At 45.7% G+C, this 16843-nt stretch overlaps 1 protein-coding gene across 4 annotated transcripts in view; it reads left to right on the forward strand.

Moving 5' to 3' along the window:
* Positions 1 to 16843, forward strand: part of LOC147420202 (kinesin-like protein KIN-7D, mitochondrial) — a 101302-nt gene that overhangs the window by 51074 nt on the left and 33385 nt on the right. For all 4 annotated transcript variants that reach the window (XR_015187020.1, XM_086504965.1, XM_086504964.1 and 1 more), the window contains exons 14-22: positions 2496 to 2633; positions 2972 to 3094; positions 3707 to 3847; positions 3929 to 4054; positions 4150 to 4200; positions 4269 to 4316; positions 4407 to 4703; positions 4783 to 5556; positions 5652 to 5741. Coding sequence is in view for 3 of the 4 variants with exons in the window: in XM_086504965.1 (XP_086361091.1) it covers positions 2496 to 2633; positions 2972 to 3094; positions 3707 to 3847; positions 3929 to 4054; positions 4150 to 4200; positions 4269 to 4316; positions 4407 to 4703; positions 4783 to 5556; positions 5652 to 5741 (1788 nt within the window). In the remaining variant the exon portion in view is untranslated. The remainder of the gene's footprint in view (positions 1 to 2495; positions 2634 to 2971; positions 3095 to 3706; positions 3848 to 3928; positions 4055 to 4149; positions 4201 to 4268; positions 4317 to 4406; positions 4704 to 4782; positions 5557 to 5651; positions 5742 to 16843) is intronic.

Raw genomic sequence — 16843 nt, forward strand, 5'->3', positions numbered from 1 at the left:
CCCTTGTTTGTAAGCGCAAAGGTTGCCTTCGTATGGGGCTTACATACTGGTGAAATGATCATGGCCTCCACTGGTGAAGCGCTCATGACCTCCATTGGCGATGCGGGTATAGCTTGATGCTCTGGATCGGCTAAGTCCATGTGAACAGGGCCAAAGTGACCTGATTTTCGTATTCCTATTAATCTTCCTTGCTCTTGCTAGTCCCTTTACCTGTTTGCTTGGTGCTTCTGATGAACTCTCACATGCTACCGTTCGCCCAACTGCCCTCACCACCAAGCCCTCGCCCTCGCCTTGCTGAGGTCTCACCCTTGCCCTAGCTAGCCTCGCCCTTGCTAACCTTTGGTCTCGCCCTCGCCACCAAGCCCTCGCCCTGCTGACCTGTGGTCTCGCCTTCGCCCTTGCTGACCTTTGGTCTCGCCTTCACCCTGGCTGGTCTCGCCCTCGCCACCAAGCCCTCGCCCTGCTGACCTGTGGTCTCGCCCTTGCTTGCTGGCTGTGGGCCTCGCCCTCGCCCTCCTTGTCCTCTCCCACGCCCTCGCCTACTGGTTGTGGGCCTCGCCCTCGCTTGCTGCTCGCCCTCGCCTGCTGGCTGTGGGCCTCGCCCTCGTCCTCGCTTGCTGCCCCGGCTTGGCCCTTAGCCTCGCCTGCACACACACACACACACACACACACACACACACACAGAGAGAGAGAGAGAGAGAGAGAGAGAGAGAGAGAGAGAGAGAGAGAGAGAGAGAGAGAGAGAGAGAGAGAGAGAGAGAGAGAGAGAGAGAGAGAGAGAGAGAGAAATGAAATGAAATGTTATATTAACGTCTTCAAAAGGCCAAAGTGACCTATGAGACTAGAAAGTTACAATGCGGTGTATCTGATACAAAGTCAGATTAACAAAATAAATTAAACTAGGATAACAAAATATAAATATTGCGAGATCCTAAACTAAGCAGGACAATGTGAAGACAATATGGGAGGGGAGTAGAGATCCATCTTCATCTGCACTTTAGATGACGAAAGAGTATGGCTTGAATCTTTTGCCATAGCCTCCTTCGAAATTGTGTAGCTCCTCTCCTCCCTCGGGGTCGTCTAGATCTCCCTAGCTCCAATGCTCGGTCTATGAGAATGCCAGTAGTGCGGGTAGACCTCTCCACCGTCGCTGGTTGCTCCTCTGTCTGTTCTTCTGGGTATACAGTATCTAGTGTAAAGAAATCTGTGATCTGTCTCTGGGGATGTCTCTCTTCACCTCTCCTCAATAAGGTTTCTCTATGCTTGTGTAACTCAAGTAGATAAAGCCCAAGACATCTTTGATCCTCATAACTCATGACCCTAGATAAAGGCCCAAAACCTTTTGTGAATAGACAGTGAAAACGGCCTCGTATTTCATAGTACACTGTTTGGTTACAAAATGGTTACACACAGAGAGAGAGAGAGAGAGAGAGAGAGAGAGAGAGAGAGAGAGAGAGAGAGAGAGAGATGAAATGTTATATTAAACGTCTTTAAAAGGCCAAAATGACCTTTGAGACCAAATTGATACAATCCTAGTGGATCTAATACAATGTCTGGTTACAAAATAAAATGAAGTAAAATCAACATCAATGTCCGAGAATGTTTGGAATCGGGCGCTGTTCGAGGATGTACTTTATGGGTCTGTCAATGTCCACCTTTGTAAAAAGTCGTACTGGATGTCTCCCATTTCGTGCTAGAATAGTCCTAATCCATTGATGGAGCTTCCGTCAATGCCGTGGTGGCCCTGGTAGATGTGGGCGTCTAGCTCTTCCAACCTCAATGGCTTTGTCAGTCAATATACCTCCTGTATAGGTGGACTTTGAAGTTTGTTGTGAAGCTTGCTCATCTGACTGTCGAGTCTCTGCTCTAAAGAAGTCAGTGATCTCCCTTTGCGAATGTCTCCACTGTCTAATCTCCTCAAGAGACTCTCCCTGTGTCTGTGCAACTCTAGCAAAAACAACCCGAGGCATCTCTGAGCCTGATGTAACTCTGTCTCTGGCTCTATATGACACAATTGGAAAATCCTGGGCTCTGGTACCCTCCTAAATCTGCCAGTCTCAATCTCTAGCTGATGCGATGATGAGAGAGAGAGAGAGAGAGAGAGAGAGAGAGAGAGAGAGAGATGATATGAGATGATATATTAACGTCTTCAAAAGGCCAAAATGACCTATGAGACCAGCTGATACAAAGTGGTGAAACTAGTACAATGTTTGAATACAAAAGTACAAAGGTATTGAATGCAAAAAATAAAAAATGAGAAGTGAGTAGTGAGAGAGAGAGAGAGAGAGAGAGAGAGAGAGAGAGAGAGAGAGAGAGAGAGAGAGAGAGAAGAAGAAGAAGAAGAAGAAGAAGAAGAAGAGAATTTTAACGTCATAGGAAACTATGCCAAGAGACCTTAAAGATCTATCCGACGAGAGAGAGAGAGAGAGAGAGAGAGAGAGAGAGAGAGAGAGAGAGAGAGAGAGAGAGAGAGAGAGAGGATTTACATGTTCCAGGTTATAGATGAAAGATTGCTGATCAAGAAGTATCAACGAGAGATTTTGAGTTTGAGGACAGAGCTTGACCAGCTGAAAAGGAAAATTTATGTGCAGTCGAGCAGCCAGATGGAAGATTCAACTATTATCTGCCAACAAGTATGATCTGAGTTGACCTTTTTTCATCAAGGTGTGGGAGAATGATGCTTTGGAAGATTGTTCGCATGTTTATGCGTTTGCTAGCTACGCTTACATGTAGTTAATGCTAGAAACTGGAGTGCATGATTGCAAGCACAGGTGCAGTTTAGTGAATGAATGACTAATTCATTTAAATTCTGAAGTTTTTGTATGTTTTTCCCAGTAGTCATGGCCAGTTACTTTATACGATTGTTTTCAATGGGTTCAGCAAACTGCAGTCAGCAAATTAACACTAAAGTTGTCAAGTTTTGTGATGCTTATGTGGTCTTACTGATTTTTTGAATCATTGCCTTCTGAAGGGATTATTTGCTCCATCCGATTGGAATCTCACTACCAGTCCGAAAGCTGGACATACTACAAAAAGCCATTTTGGTGGTAGTGAGGACTCTCTACAGCAACAGTTTTTTTCAGATCATCTGCAGGTTGGTTATTTTTGTACACAGCTTTGTTGTATCATATTTCCATGCTAACGCATGGAGACGATCACTAATTGATAGGCATCATGAAATGACTAAACACTTGTAATCACAGTTTTATAAGAATACTATGTTATCCATGATTAGGGAATTAGGTTGCTTATTATCTTATTTCCACACAGAAAGTTGCACATGGGCCTTCAATGCATATAAAGGAGCAGGGAAAATATAGTTGCCAATTTATGAAACTTCAATTCGATTTGCTACATGATGAGATGAAGGTGCGGAGAGAGAATCTCATGAAAGGGAAAAAACTAAAAGGTTTTGAAGGTTTTGGGAAGTAGGTTGGGTATGATCATTCTGATATGCATAAAATTGTTGATAGGGACTTTCATGCATGTTGAGGGGACAAAGAAAACAGGGATGGCGACGACTTCTGTTTTCGTTTGATTTGATAGTTGTGAACTTGCAGTAGGTTTTGGGAAGTAGGTTGCATATGATCATTCTGATATGCATAAAATTGTTCGATAGGGACTTTCATGCATATTGAGGGGACAAAGAAAACAGGGATGGCGACGACTTCTGTTGTCTTTTGATTTGATAGTTGTGAACTTGCAGAATGAGAATCTCATTAATGACCAAATGGAGCTACTTAGAGGGCAGTTAAAAACGCTGGCTTCTCAAGTTGGGACATGCCAATGCTCTTTGAGAATTTTGGAGGAGCAAGGCTTAAGCAACCCCAATGATACACACTTGCAGGTGAGCTGGCAGGTCACTTTTGTTTCTGGCATGATTTTTTAAAAGTTTTTTTCAAATTTTTCAAACACTTGGCTTCTGAAGGATGAAAAGGCGACAATAAAGAAGGTTTTATCTGATAAAGAAGCTGAGATGCAAGTTCTGGGACAGAAAATTAGAGAGAATGTATTGTGTGCTCTTCAAAACATGTCGCCTGTTCAAATGTCCAAGGTACCTTATATTTCAAGCTTCAATGTTGTACTAGTGGAGTTCGTTCTGTGCTGATATTACCTGTCTGTTTGTATGTATTGGTTTGGGTGCTGCAGGCAGTTCCCAGCCTGGTCTGCCAGTTAAATAAAAAGGAATGGGAGATTGAGGTATGTTTTTTCAGGTCGTGTTCTGATTTTTCTAGGCTTCTGCATCTTAAACTGTTCCAAACGTCCAGATAAGAGATGCCGAGATTGTGGTACTTGAACAACAATTGCGGGAAAGGGTATACGCTTTGTTTTGCTCAGCCAAAGACTTTTGTCATAAGAAAGATGTATGAGTTTCTAGCCCTCGTTTCTATTCTTGTTTCATGCAGGTATCTGAGATCAGGAAGCTGCAAGCCAAGGGGCGATATTGTCAATGTGACAAGCTATCAGAATGCTCAATCCGTCAAAGAGAACTTACTGGCCAGCTGCAAAGAGCATGCTTAAAGAGAAATGCGGCTTTTAGTGCCACTGAGTCTCAAAAAGGGTTCTCAAATTCGATATTCTTTGATGGTGCTCCCAGAGATAAAGGATCTGAGGCTGACTTTTATGAGCCCGGAAGCTACAATTCTAAAGGAAGCTCTCATATTGGCAGCAATAGGTCCCTCCACGGTCAAATTCTGATGAAGGTCTCTGGTAAGCTCAAGCCTAGCATGTTAATTTGTTGAACTATTATAAAGCTGGTAACCTTCACTGTGTACTTGGCAGGGAGCTGAGGTTGAAAGCCTTAAACAAGAGAGGCTTTGCTTGCAAGAAAAGAATGAAAGCCTACAAATACAAACCCAGAAGCTGTTAGGAGAAGCTTCTTATGCGAAAGGGCTCGCTTCAGCTGCAGCCGTTGAGCTAAGGAACCTGGCAAAAGAAGTTACTAAGCTCTCTTTGGAGAACTCGAAGCTTGCGAACCAATTGTCCTTATTGCAGAGGGATGGGTTTTCAAGGAGGCCTGGCAGCATGTGTGCAGCGGATGGTTGCTTTGTTAACATGTCTGATAGTAGAAATGGTTGCATGCACAAGGAAACTCACTTACAAGCACCTTTCAGGGAGAAAGATAATGACAATGAAGTTGATGATATTGACTCATGGAGACTTGACCCTGAAGATTTAAAGAGGGAACTGCATGCAAGGCAGGAAAGAGAGAGGTTGTTGGAGGCTGCTTTGGTTGATAAGGAGAAAACAGAAACAGTGTTAAGGAAGAAGCTAGAAGAGGGGGAAAAAAGGGAGTCTGATTTGGAGAATGATCTGGCAGGAATGTGGGTTCAGTTGGCTCTGCTGAGAAAGGAATCAGGAGTCACAGAATCTTTTGATGGTGATTTATCAAGCGCTGAAACCTATGGATCTGTGACAAAGAATAATGAAAAACTTAACTTGGTCCCTACAGCTAGTCCTGAAAAAGACAAGTTTTCTGCTGAAGAACTCCAGCGCCATCTTGAGCAACAGAAAAACAAAACTTTGGAGCTTCAAACCCTTGTTTCTCAGCTGAAAGTATGAATTTGTACCTTTTCTGTTTTCATTTGTAGCTTTCTTGTTGAGACAGAATCATCTTGCCTTATGATCTGCTGGCACACATCGTATTTCAGAGTGAACAGTTGGAAGGACTACAGTTGCATGTACTGGAAGAGCTGCAAAAAGTGCACGTGGAAGCTTTGACAAAGCTTTTTCAAGCCAAGGTCTCTCTCTCTCTCTCTCTCTCTCTCTCTCTCTCTCTCTCTCTCGTGAAAAAGTGGGGCTTTTACCCTTTGCATTACATAAAATTCAACCATAGGTCAATATACAAGATATATGGGAAAAACCTGAAAGATATGCAATGACATTATGGGGAAAAACACCCATACGAACACAGGATATATCGATGATAGGATATAATCAATCATGAGGATGGTATAGAAGCTCAAACTAGGCCTCGGGAAGCCTACACAAGTTTGCCAAAAGCTTTGTCCACGTTCTCTCTCTCTCTCTCTCTCTCTCTCTCTCTCAGATATGAGGCCGCTTTCATTGTATATTCAGAGAGGGCTTTGAACCATTGGCTAGAGTCATGAGATATTAGGATCAGAGATGCCTCGGGTTGTTTTTGCTAGTGCTGCGCGGACACAAGGAGAGTCGCCTTGAGGAGATCAGGCAATGGGAGACATTGACAGAGGGAGATTATTGACTTCTTTAGAGCAAGGACTCAACAACCAGATGATCATGCTGTTAGATTTACACCACTCTGTGTAGCGCGGATAATGTGTCGTGCTCTCTATAGTGTGGGTGTTCCCAGTGCAATGTGCGTGACAATCTCACTCAACAAACAGAAACTCCCTCAACAGAATGAAATACAAGAAACAATGGATAATAACAGAGACACAACAGTAGACCAGAACATGTGGACTCGACTAACTCAAAGGACCATGTACAGACTCTGGAGTGGCAGCACACTCAGCTCCAGCCCAAGACTCACAGGTACAAAATAGGGTGTCGAGGCTCAGATGTGCGTGGATGGTGTAGCAGTGCTCTGTGTAAGACTCTCTAGACGACTACGTGCAAGATAAGATGGAACTGTCCCAAAACGACTACTGATATGTACAACCATAGGAGCCACCAACGGCCCATAAATGTCCAGCCAGCTAAGTCTATCTCCAAACTGAGTGGTGGTGGTGACCTGGCCACGACGTCCACTAGACCACCGTAGGTACCCTGCCACGTGTCACTCCCAGCCAAAGGGTCCGTCCAGTGTGAACTAGACCAACTGTAGCTAACTGTCCAACTGCTTGTCCTGTGAAGTGACACTGTAGCAGGCTACACTCTGCTGCTTCACACACAGGTCTAGGGCATACATGTACGGCTAGTGTGCCTCGAGGCTGGCCACCCATGCTTGCATATACATACATATTGCATTGTCCGGCCGCCTACCTTCTCCGGATGCCCTTATATACCTATTTCTTGCTGGTCGTGGGGTTTTATATGCATTGCCCTACCTCCCTCTTGGGCACCTATATAGGGAGCGAGGGGGGTACCCACTTACACAGTCTGACACAATGTATTGGGTCTCTTGCTCTGGTAGTCAGTGGGGGGCTGATCGCCCCATCTTCACCATCTCTGGCATTTGTTTTCTCTCACACAGAAGAACAGACATTGGAGCAGCCAACAGTGGAGAGGTCTGCCCACACTACTGGCATTCTCATAGACCGAGCATTGGAGCTAGGGAGATCTAGACGACCCCGATGGAGAAGAGGAGCTACACAGTTTCGAAGGAGGCTACAGCAAAGGATTCGAGCCATACTTTTTCGTCGTCCAGAGTGCAGATGAAGATGGATCTCTATGAAGATGGATTCTCTACTTCCCTCCGATATTGTCTACACAATGGACTGCTTAGTTCACACATTTCGTGCCTTTCACCTTTCACACCTATCAGCTTAGTTTAGGATTCCGCAGTATTTATATTCTGTTATCCTAGTTTAATTTATTTTGTTAATCTGACTTTGTATCAAATACACCGCATTGTAACTTTCTGGTCTTATAGGTCACTTTGGCCTTTTGAAGACGTTAATATAACATTTCATTTCATTTCATTTCATTTCATTTCTCTCTTCTTGGGTGTGTGTGTGTGTGCGCGTGCGTGCTGATAAAAAGAGGAAAATGGTATAACCTTTCTATCACCCAAGTGTGGTAGATTGGTTATGCCATTTCTCTCTTGAATAACAGGTCTTGAGGTCGACTCTCCTCTTCGGATAGATCTATAAGGTCTCTTGGGATAGTTTTCTACGATGTTAAAACAATCTTCTTCTTCTTCTTCTTCTTCTCCTCTCTCTCTCTCTCTCTCTCTCTCTCTCTCTCTCTCTCTCTCTCTCTCTCTTCCGCACACGCGCGCTCTCATAGGGTATCAATCGCCAGTTGAGTCCAAGGCGCACCTTCAACAACAAGTTCTCCTCCCAAGGGATGACAACAGCCAGCGTTTTTCGGAGAATCATCATCGATTCCGTTGTGGAGGCGTAGCGCTAGCACTTTTGCAAATTTTCATTGCGAGAATTGTAATTTTCAGCAGATCAGCTTTTTTCAATCAGGCCAGCGTTTTTGGCTTTGAAGACATCAATCTACTGCTCCCTCTATTGGTGCTCCCTCCTTGTAGAGAAACGCACCCCAAGGCATTAGATCAGCCCTGCGTTTTCTAAATCAGATCTACGTTTTCAGAAGTTGCTGCGTTTTTTGAGGTTGCTGCGTTTTCAGCAAACTCTAAGCCTCTTGCACACATGGGAGCGGCCAAAACTTCTACGGGAGATTCTGCTACTGCCTGGCACCAGCAGATACAATCTTTTGTCAGGTTTCTAAACGACATCGGCACTTTTTTTTGGCACTAATTACTTGCTCTCTGTTTTCAGCCCCTCGAGGACTGAGAAGTGCGAGAACCCCCTCATCTGAACCTCTGCGACACTCTCGTACTGATCGGTGGCGTACAGGCACATTGAAATCTCTGTTATAGCAGCGTTTTCAGCACCCTTTGTAGCGTTTTTTGGGCGGATAGCAGGCTGAATTTTTTGCCTCTTGTGTGGTCGATCACTCCCTTGCTCGTGAGGACACCATCCGGTGGTTGTTTGAGCTGTTATTGTGGACTGCTTTAGCTTTGGAGACAGGACCTTCTTTGACGACGTGAGATCCTATTCCTTGTTCCTTGGGAGATCCATTCATTCCAGCCATCATTCGGCGGTTGTGCACTCCTGAGGGGGTGGTGATTTGTGGTTTGCTATGGACACACCTATGTACTCGTTAGAGGAGTTCACACGAGATATGGCCATGCTCATGGCATATCGGATCACGACATTCCCAGAGAGGACACCATCATCTTTGGTGGACAGACACTTACCAATTGGCCTCGACACGTCAGATCACTTTCCTACGCAGGAGCATCTACATGGGCTTAGGGAGAGGATCTTGGATCTCTTCTTGGACAGGTTCATTGCTTGGATCTATAGATTGGAGTGGGACTTCATTTCTTTAGACTCTCTTGGAGAGTTTACCCGTAAGATGCGGGAGATCAGGCATCATCACGTGACTACATCCGGAGTCACTTGGAGCATGGCTTGGATGGTAGTGGAGTCGCTCTTCTACACTCCTGATTATTTGGATTGCTACCTTCAAAGTTGCTTACACTCACCCTCGGTAACCTTACAACACACTTATCCCCCAACCTAGGCAGTAGGTCACTCCCGACTCATTACATTGAAAGCCACATCGAGTTGCGGTTTGGTGACGTTGTTGGCGCAGATCCTGTTTTGGTTGATACCTGAGGATTGGAGGCAGGAGATACAGGCAAGACGACGCAGACAGAGTGGTCTTGCCTTTCCTCTTCTCAGAGGTTCTTCACAACGCAGACTGCTCAGTCTAGCTTTCCTTCACGATGCAGACAACTTGATCTGACCACATCTCTTATCTGAGGCCCTTCATATCACAGACTGTTGAGTCTGGCTTTCCACTCGTCTTGGATTACCCTACCTATTGACAGGACACGATCCGGTGGTCATCTGTGCGGTCTCTCGGTGATTGCTGTAGCTTACGGTAGCTTCTTCAATGAAGACTGTTTAGTATGGGTTTCCTTGGTTCGGAGGAGTTTATGATGCTGATTGCTACATCTGTGGCCTTCTTGGAGTTTTACACAGCTTAGTCACCTCACCACCTTGGCTTCTAGGTTTACTCTTTGACAGGCTTCTGGTGATTCTCACGATGGTTTTGGGAATTCTCCATTTCCTCCAGACCGTTTGACTATAGACACCACAGATCCTATTGGGCAGGACACTTGCAGGTCTATTGGCACTTCTTTTACGACAAGGAGTTATTTTTACACTCAGTTCGGGACCTTCACGCAATATCTTCACCCTGTATTGGCGGAGTATAGACAATTTGCTACAGTGCTCGTGACGGCATCACACTGTGGAGATTTCTTGGCGGTTGAGACACCCCAGACTGTTGCTATGGAGTTCGTCAGAGTATTACCCTTACGTGGACATCGCAACAGACCTCTTCATCATTCGCCCAAATCTTTGGCTTCATGTGGTTTGTTCAGCATCAGGTGCTAAGAGGGGGTGTTAGATTTATACCACTCTGTTGCTTCACACATAGGTCTAGGGCATACATGTACCGCAAGTGTGTCTTCGGGCTGGCCACCCACACTTACATATGCATACAAACTGCATTCTCACATCTGGGCAGGCGGCCCACCTTGTCCGGGATCCTTATAGACCTATTTCTTGCTGGGTCGTGGGGTTTTTTATACATTGCCCTACCTCCCTTTGGGGCACCTATATAGGGAGCCAGGGACTTACACAATCCGACACATTGTATTGCGTCTCTTGCTCTGGTAGTCAGTGGGGGGATGATCGCCCCCTCTTCACCATCTTTCGCGTTTGTGTTCTCTCTCTCTCTCTCTCTCTCTCTCTCTCTCTTCCGCACACGTGCACTCTCATGAATGCTCCACATAAGACTTCAGAGCCCACTTATACTAGAGGTATATTATTTGATAGAGCCATTGAGCTCGGGAGAGCTAGACGCCCACGTCTACGAGGGCGACCGCGACATTGAGAGAGGCTCCATCAGAGGATCAAGACTATTCTAGTACGACATGGGAGACCATTGATGAAGCTCTTCAACGACCGATGCAGTACTTTCTCGCTCGATGCTGGGCATCGTCGGGCATTGATGATGATGATGATGATTTTAATCTTTCACTTTACTTCACTTTATTTTTATGTTTGTACCCAGACATCGGATTAGATCCACCAAGATTGTATCAGTTTGGTTTTATAGGTCAGTTTGTTCTTTTGAAGACGTTTAATATAACATTTTATTTCATTTCATTTTGTGTGTGTGTGTGTGTGTGTGTGGCAAAAGTGGGGCTTTTACCTTTGCATAATATTTGACCATAGGTCAATATACAAGAAATATGGGGAAGACATTGAAAGATATGCAATGACATCATGGGGGAAAACACCCATACAACCACAGGATATGTCGATGATGATAGGATACAGTTAATCATGAGGATGGTATAGAAGCTCAAACTGGCCTTGGGAAGTCTACACAATTTTGCCAAAAGCTTTGTCCATCTCTCTCTCTCTCTCTCTCTGTGGTCTCGTAGGTCACTTAGGCCTTTGGAAGACGTTAATATAACATTTCATTTCATTTTTCTCTCTCTCTCTCTCTCTCTCTCTCTCTCTCTCTCTCTCTCTCAGTTCCACATAACATCATCAAAGCAGAGCTAGCTGCACCACCAATGCTCGTTCGTGGAGGCCTTCTTTCAGACGGTCTGCTTCATCCAATGCATGAGAGAGCCCCCATCCGATAGACTTACATGCAAAGCTTTTGAGGCATCGATACAACTGCATCAAGGGAGAGAGACAAGATCATGGTACTCTCATGTCACAGGTGGTTTACATCTCACAGCTTGGACATCACGGACCTACCTCCTTGCCAGTATGACCTTGACTCCCCCCAGACACGCCTCTCACACCAAAAGCAGAAGAGAGTACTCACACAAGATCTTTGGCAGCTATATACCCGAGAGACATAGATCACACCTAGAGAGCCTCTCCGCACGAAGAAGCAATACTACAAAGACCACTTTCCGACCATTCTAGCAAATTGCTTCATACAGAGACGGAGGTACATGGATGTCTACATGCCACATACTCTCTCTCTCTCTCTCTCTCTCTCTCTCTCTCTCTCTCTCTCTCTCTCTCTTCGGATAGATCTTTGAGGTCTCTTGGGATAGTTTCCCATGTCGCTAAAAATTCACTTCTTCATCTCTCTCTCTCTCTCTCTCTCTCTCTCTCTCTCTTTGAGTTTTGTGGCTGAGAGCCGGAGACAGAGGAACACTACATATGCAGATGCCTAATATACTATAACATGTAGGGTGGGTATCACTGCCTCCTTCGGGAGGGTTTCGGACGCCTTTATCGTGTCATGGAGTATGAGGACCAGCAATGTGTAGAGCTCTTCATTTATGAGCTCTAGGGATGCCTCACAACACGACGATGAGACTGGAGACCACCTCTGCCAGAGGCAGCAAAACAAAGAGCAGTGAAAGATTTCTTTGGTAGACTAGACCTCGCACCCAGCAAATCAAGAGTGATAGAGCCACTTTGCCGCATACCTTACACCCCTTGTTGTGGAGTCACACACGATAGAGCCATCGCACTCTACCGAGCCTGACAAAGGCGACATCTGAGAGCCCATATTGTGATCAGATGAGAGGTATCCTAGCAAGACACTGGAGACACAACACCCCCCATTGTGGAGTCACACTCAATAGAGCCACCGTACTCTACCGAGGCCGACGATGGTGACCACTAGAGGGACGCCCAAGAGCCCATATTATGGTCAGATCAGAGCTATCCTAGCGAGACACTAGAGGCACAACACCAGATGCCTCAGCAGGACAGCCATGGCCCATCTCATAGCCAAGCTCTCCGGCTGATCTAGAGAGATAGTACCGGATCTCCCCCTCAAATTTGGCCCTTTTAGTACCAGCTCTTCTCTTTAGTTTAGGATGTTATTTTCAGCTTTTGTTGAAAAGATGACTTCAAACATGGATGTACTTATTTCATTGGCCACGTTTTCCTTTTGTAGATGTTAATATATCTTTATTTCTTCTTTACTGTCTCATTCCAGTTCAGCACAACTCGATTGGCACAAACATCTACGCATACCCGATACACTTCTACTGTGGAGATTGATTCTGTCTACATAGATGGTATTTACAGACCCTTATGCACAGAGGATCCCAGGATACCTCTAGAGGAGCTCACTTATATATTGATAGAGACACTGCAAGATGTAGCAACAGAGGCATACCCACACATTGAGGTTGGGCAGCGACGACGTTTTGGGATACCTCCGAATAGCTGGTATAATGAGGAGTGCAGAGAGATCAGAGCCCGATTTCAGAGGGAGGTACTTCTAGGAGTCATGACTCACAGGCAATCATGGATTGCTTCTCGACGTTTAGTACGACTAAAGAAGAGGGCGTTTCTAGCTCGACTAGAGCAGGATTTTTACCAATTGTCTTTGAGCTAGTATTCAAGCGAGGCATGGCGACTCTTCCATGGGCATTCTCCCCCACCAATCATCACTTCTACGGAGATTTGGGATTGATATGCATCATCTCTTACACAGTCTCGGGGCACCATCTCTACCAGATCTACCAAAGCCATGCCTACACACATGTGCTTTCTATACCGCCAAGATGGTAAAGAAGGCCATTGATGGGATGTGGACCAGGAGATCATATGATCACGATGGCCTAGTAGCAAAGCATGATCTGCTTGGAGAGCTTCTAGCAGTGATGTTCAATCATGCCATGTGCGAGGGCCTACCTTACACTTGGAGTTTGTCTACTATCATACCTATCTTCAAGTCAGGGGACCCTATGCAGCCTGGGAACTACCGCACTATCATGATTGAACACACATTGGTACGATTGTACGCATGCATCCTTGAGCAGTGGTTGAGTAGATGGGCAGCGAGAGAGGGTGTACGAGCAACAGGACAGGCGGGTTTTAGGAGAGATTTTTCTACTCTTGATCATATTCTAACACTCAGAACAATTATGGAGGAGGGGAGATCACATGGGAGACGACAGTGCTGCTTTGTGGATTTCCGTAAAGCCTTCGATACAATGCACAAAGCTAGATTGATGCGCAGACTGCAAGAGATGGGGGTACCCATAGAGTTGATTTGGGGGATCATGGCTCTTTACAGGTCAGTAGTGGGGCATGTACGCACTCCAGAGGGGATTTTTGATTTGGTTCACTCTACTATCGGGGTGAAATAGAGTTGCTCACTATCTCCTACACTATTTTGCATATATGTGGATGAGATTGTTGATTGCATTGAGAGGGATGGTGATAAAGGAGCGTAGTCGGCAGGGACATGAATCCCACTATTGTTATATGCTGATGATATCGTGTTGATTTGTAATTCCCCGGAGGGGATGTAGCGTCATTTAGATGCTTAGTACACATTTGCCCATGATAGTGGATTTTCTGTTAACTTGGGGAAAACCAAGGTTCTGGTGTTTAACACCACACCACACCACAGTGGGTTAGGTGGTCAACACCCACATTTACATATGGCCAGGGGACGGTGGAGTATACAGATGCATACACCTATCTTGGGGTAGTCTTCAGTGGACCGGTGTTTTCATTGAGGAGAGCAACAAAGAGTAGATTGACAAGAGCTTATGCAATCTTGGGAGGATTGGAGAAGATGTTGTAGGTTCAATTTCAAGAACCTCGAATGAAGCTGTGGCTTTTTTGGCACTCTAGTGGCTTCAACTATGCTTTACAGGGCTCAGATTTGGGGACCCTCGGTGGACCACCATGGCAGATCTAGTAACATTGATGGATGGAGATGTATGGGGAGGCCTCTAGTCTCTATGATCTTTCGGCTGATTCGGGCTAAGGCCTTAGTGACACATGAGATTATTCGAGCCGAGCTAGTTGCCCTCCCTCTCGTGGTCGAGTCCCTAACTCCTGTTACAAGATCATTATCCCTCATGCATAATTTATGGGACCTCCCTAGAGAGAGATATGCTCAGCTAGCCCTTGAGTCATCTCGACAGCTAGCGCTACAGCGGAACACAACATGCTGGTATTGGCAGATGACACCATGGTTTCAGTCACATGGATTCAGCATGGATTGATTGCCTCCATTCCAGTACTCTTTGGATGCAACCTCCCTATCTCTCTCATGGACAGAGATCACCAGTCTCATACGCCAGGATTTGATTCAACTAGATACTAGGAGCACATGGATACAACCGTTACAGGAGTTGGGCACGAATATGTCTTTCTATAGAGAGCAACTTCTCCAACTAACAGAGGATGGAAACTATTTATCCTATGGGATACAATGTGCTATTGGTCAGATGCGCACATTATCACATCAGCTAGAGATTGAGATTGTTAGAAGAGTATCAATAGAGGCGAATATATGCTAGTTGTGTCATATAGAGTCAAAGACAGAGCTACATCATATTTGTCATTGTCCGGTATACTATGAGATATGAGGCCGCTTTCATTGTCTATACCATAGTTACCCGGAACGCGGAACGGGAACGGCGACGGGATCCCTGCGGAACGGGCGAACGGCTAGGGGTTCGGAACGGGAACGGGCGGAACGGGAGGTATAAAAAACACCCAAATAGTGCATTTTTTAGCTCCTTGTGTTTGAATACAAGGAGTATTAGAGTGCTTTGACTCTAATACTCACAAAAAACTCGTTTTGAAGACCATTCAACCTTGCTATGACTAGATGATGAGAGAGAGGGAGAGAGTGAGAGGGAGAGGGAGAGATTTGAGAGAGTGGGAGGGAGAGGAAGAGAGCTTGAAGGCTTGAAGCCTTGAGCCTTGAGAGAGTGTCTTGAGAGGGAGAGATCTTGAGAGTGTGAGAGGGAGAGAGCTTGAGCCTTGAGGATTAGCTTGTGGAGAGAAAGGGGGAGGGGGGTGCATTTTATGAGTCCTTGAGGCCTTGCACACTTCAAAAAGAAGCCCAAACATTTACTTCAATTTTTTCAATTCTTGCCAAATTTGTTTGTAGCCGTTGGCCATTCCAGGGGCGTTTCGGAACATTCCGGAACGGCCATTCCGGTTTGCACTGGCCACCCGGAACGTCAGACGTTCCGGGACGTTTCGGAACGTTCGAGAAGGAAACTGCCCCCGGAACGTCGGAACGGGGGCTAGGGGGCGTTCCCCGGTAACTCTGGTCTATACAGAGAGGGCTTTGGACCATTGGCTAGAGTCATAAGATATCAAGATCAAAGATGCCTGGGCTAGAGCTGCGCAGACACATGGAGAGTCTCTTGAGGAGATCATGCAGTGGGAGACATTCACGGAGGGAGATCATTAACTGCTTTAGAGCATGGACTTGGCAGCCAGATGAGCATGCTTCACATCAGACTTCAGAACCTACCTATACTAGAGGTATATTCAGAGAAGGCTTTGGACCGTTGGCTAGAGTCATGAGATATCAAGATCAAAGATGCCTCGGCTAGAGCTGCGCATACACAGGGAGAGTCTTTTGAGGAGATTAGGCAGTTGGAGACATTCACGGAGAGAGATCACTAACTTCTTTAGAGCAGGGACTCGGCAGCCAGATGAGCATGCTTCACATCAAACTTCAGAGCCTACCTATACCAGAGGTATATTACTTTACAGAGCCATTGAGCTCGGGAGAGCTAGAGTCCCACGTCTACGAGGGTGACCACAAGATCAACGGAGGCTCCTTAGAAGATCATGAATATTCTAGCACGACATGGGAGACGCCCAATATGACTACTTACAAAGGCGGACATTGACGACGGTCTTCAGCGAGCGATGCAATACATTCTCGGACAGTTCGATGCAGAGTATCCTCAGGCATTGATGATGACGGTGATGACGATTTTAGTCTTTCACTTTACTCTATTTTTATTTTTGTACCTAGAGGTTGGATTAGATCCACCAAGATTGTATTAATTGGTCCCCCCCCCCCCCCCCCCCCCCCCCTCTCTCTCTCTCTCTCTCTCTCTCTCTCTCTCTCTCTCTCTCTCTCTCTCTCTCTCTCTCTCTCTCTCTCTCTCTCTCTCACAACTAAACTAAGCTGTGGAATCCTAAACTAAGCTGATAGGTGTGAAAGGTGAAAGGCGTGAAATGTGTGAACTAAGTAGTACAATGTGTAGACAATATGGGAGGGAGGTAGATATCCTTCTTCATAGAGATCCATCTTCATCTGCCCTCTGGACGACGAAAAAGTATGGCTGGAA

Source organism: Adiantum capillus-veneris, chromosome 28, assembly GCF_014529385.1.
Source record: "Adiantum capillus-veneris isolate H3 chromosome 28, ASM1452938v2, whole genome shotgun sequence".
NCBI lineage: Eukaryota > Viridiplantae > Streptophyta > Polypodiopsida > Polypodiales > Pteridaceae > Adiantum > Adiantum capillus-veneris.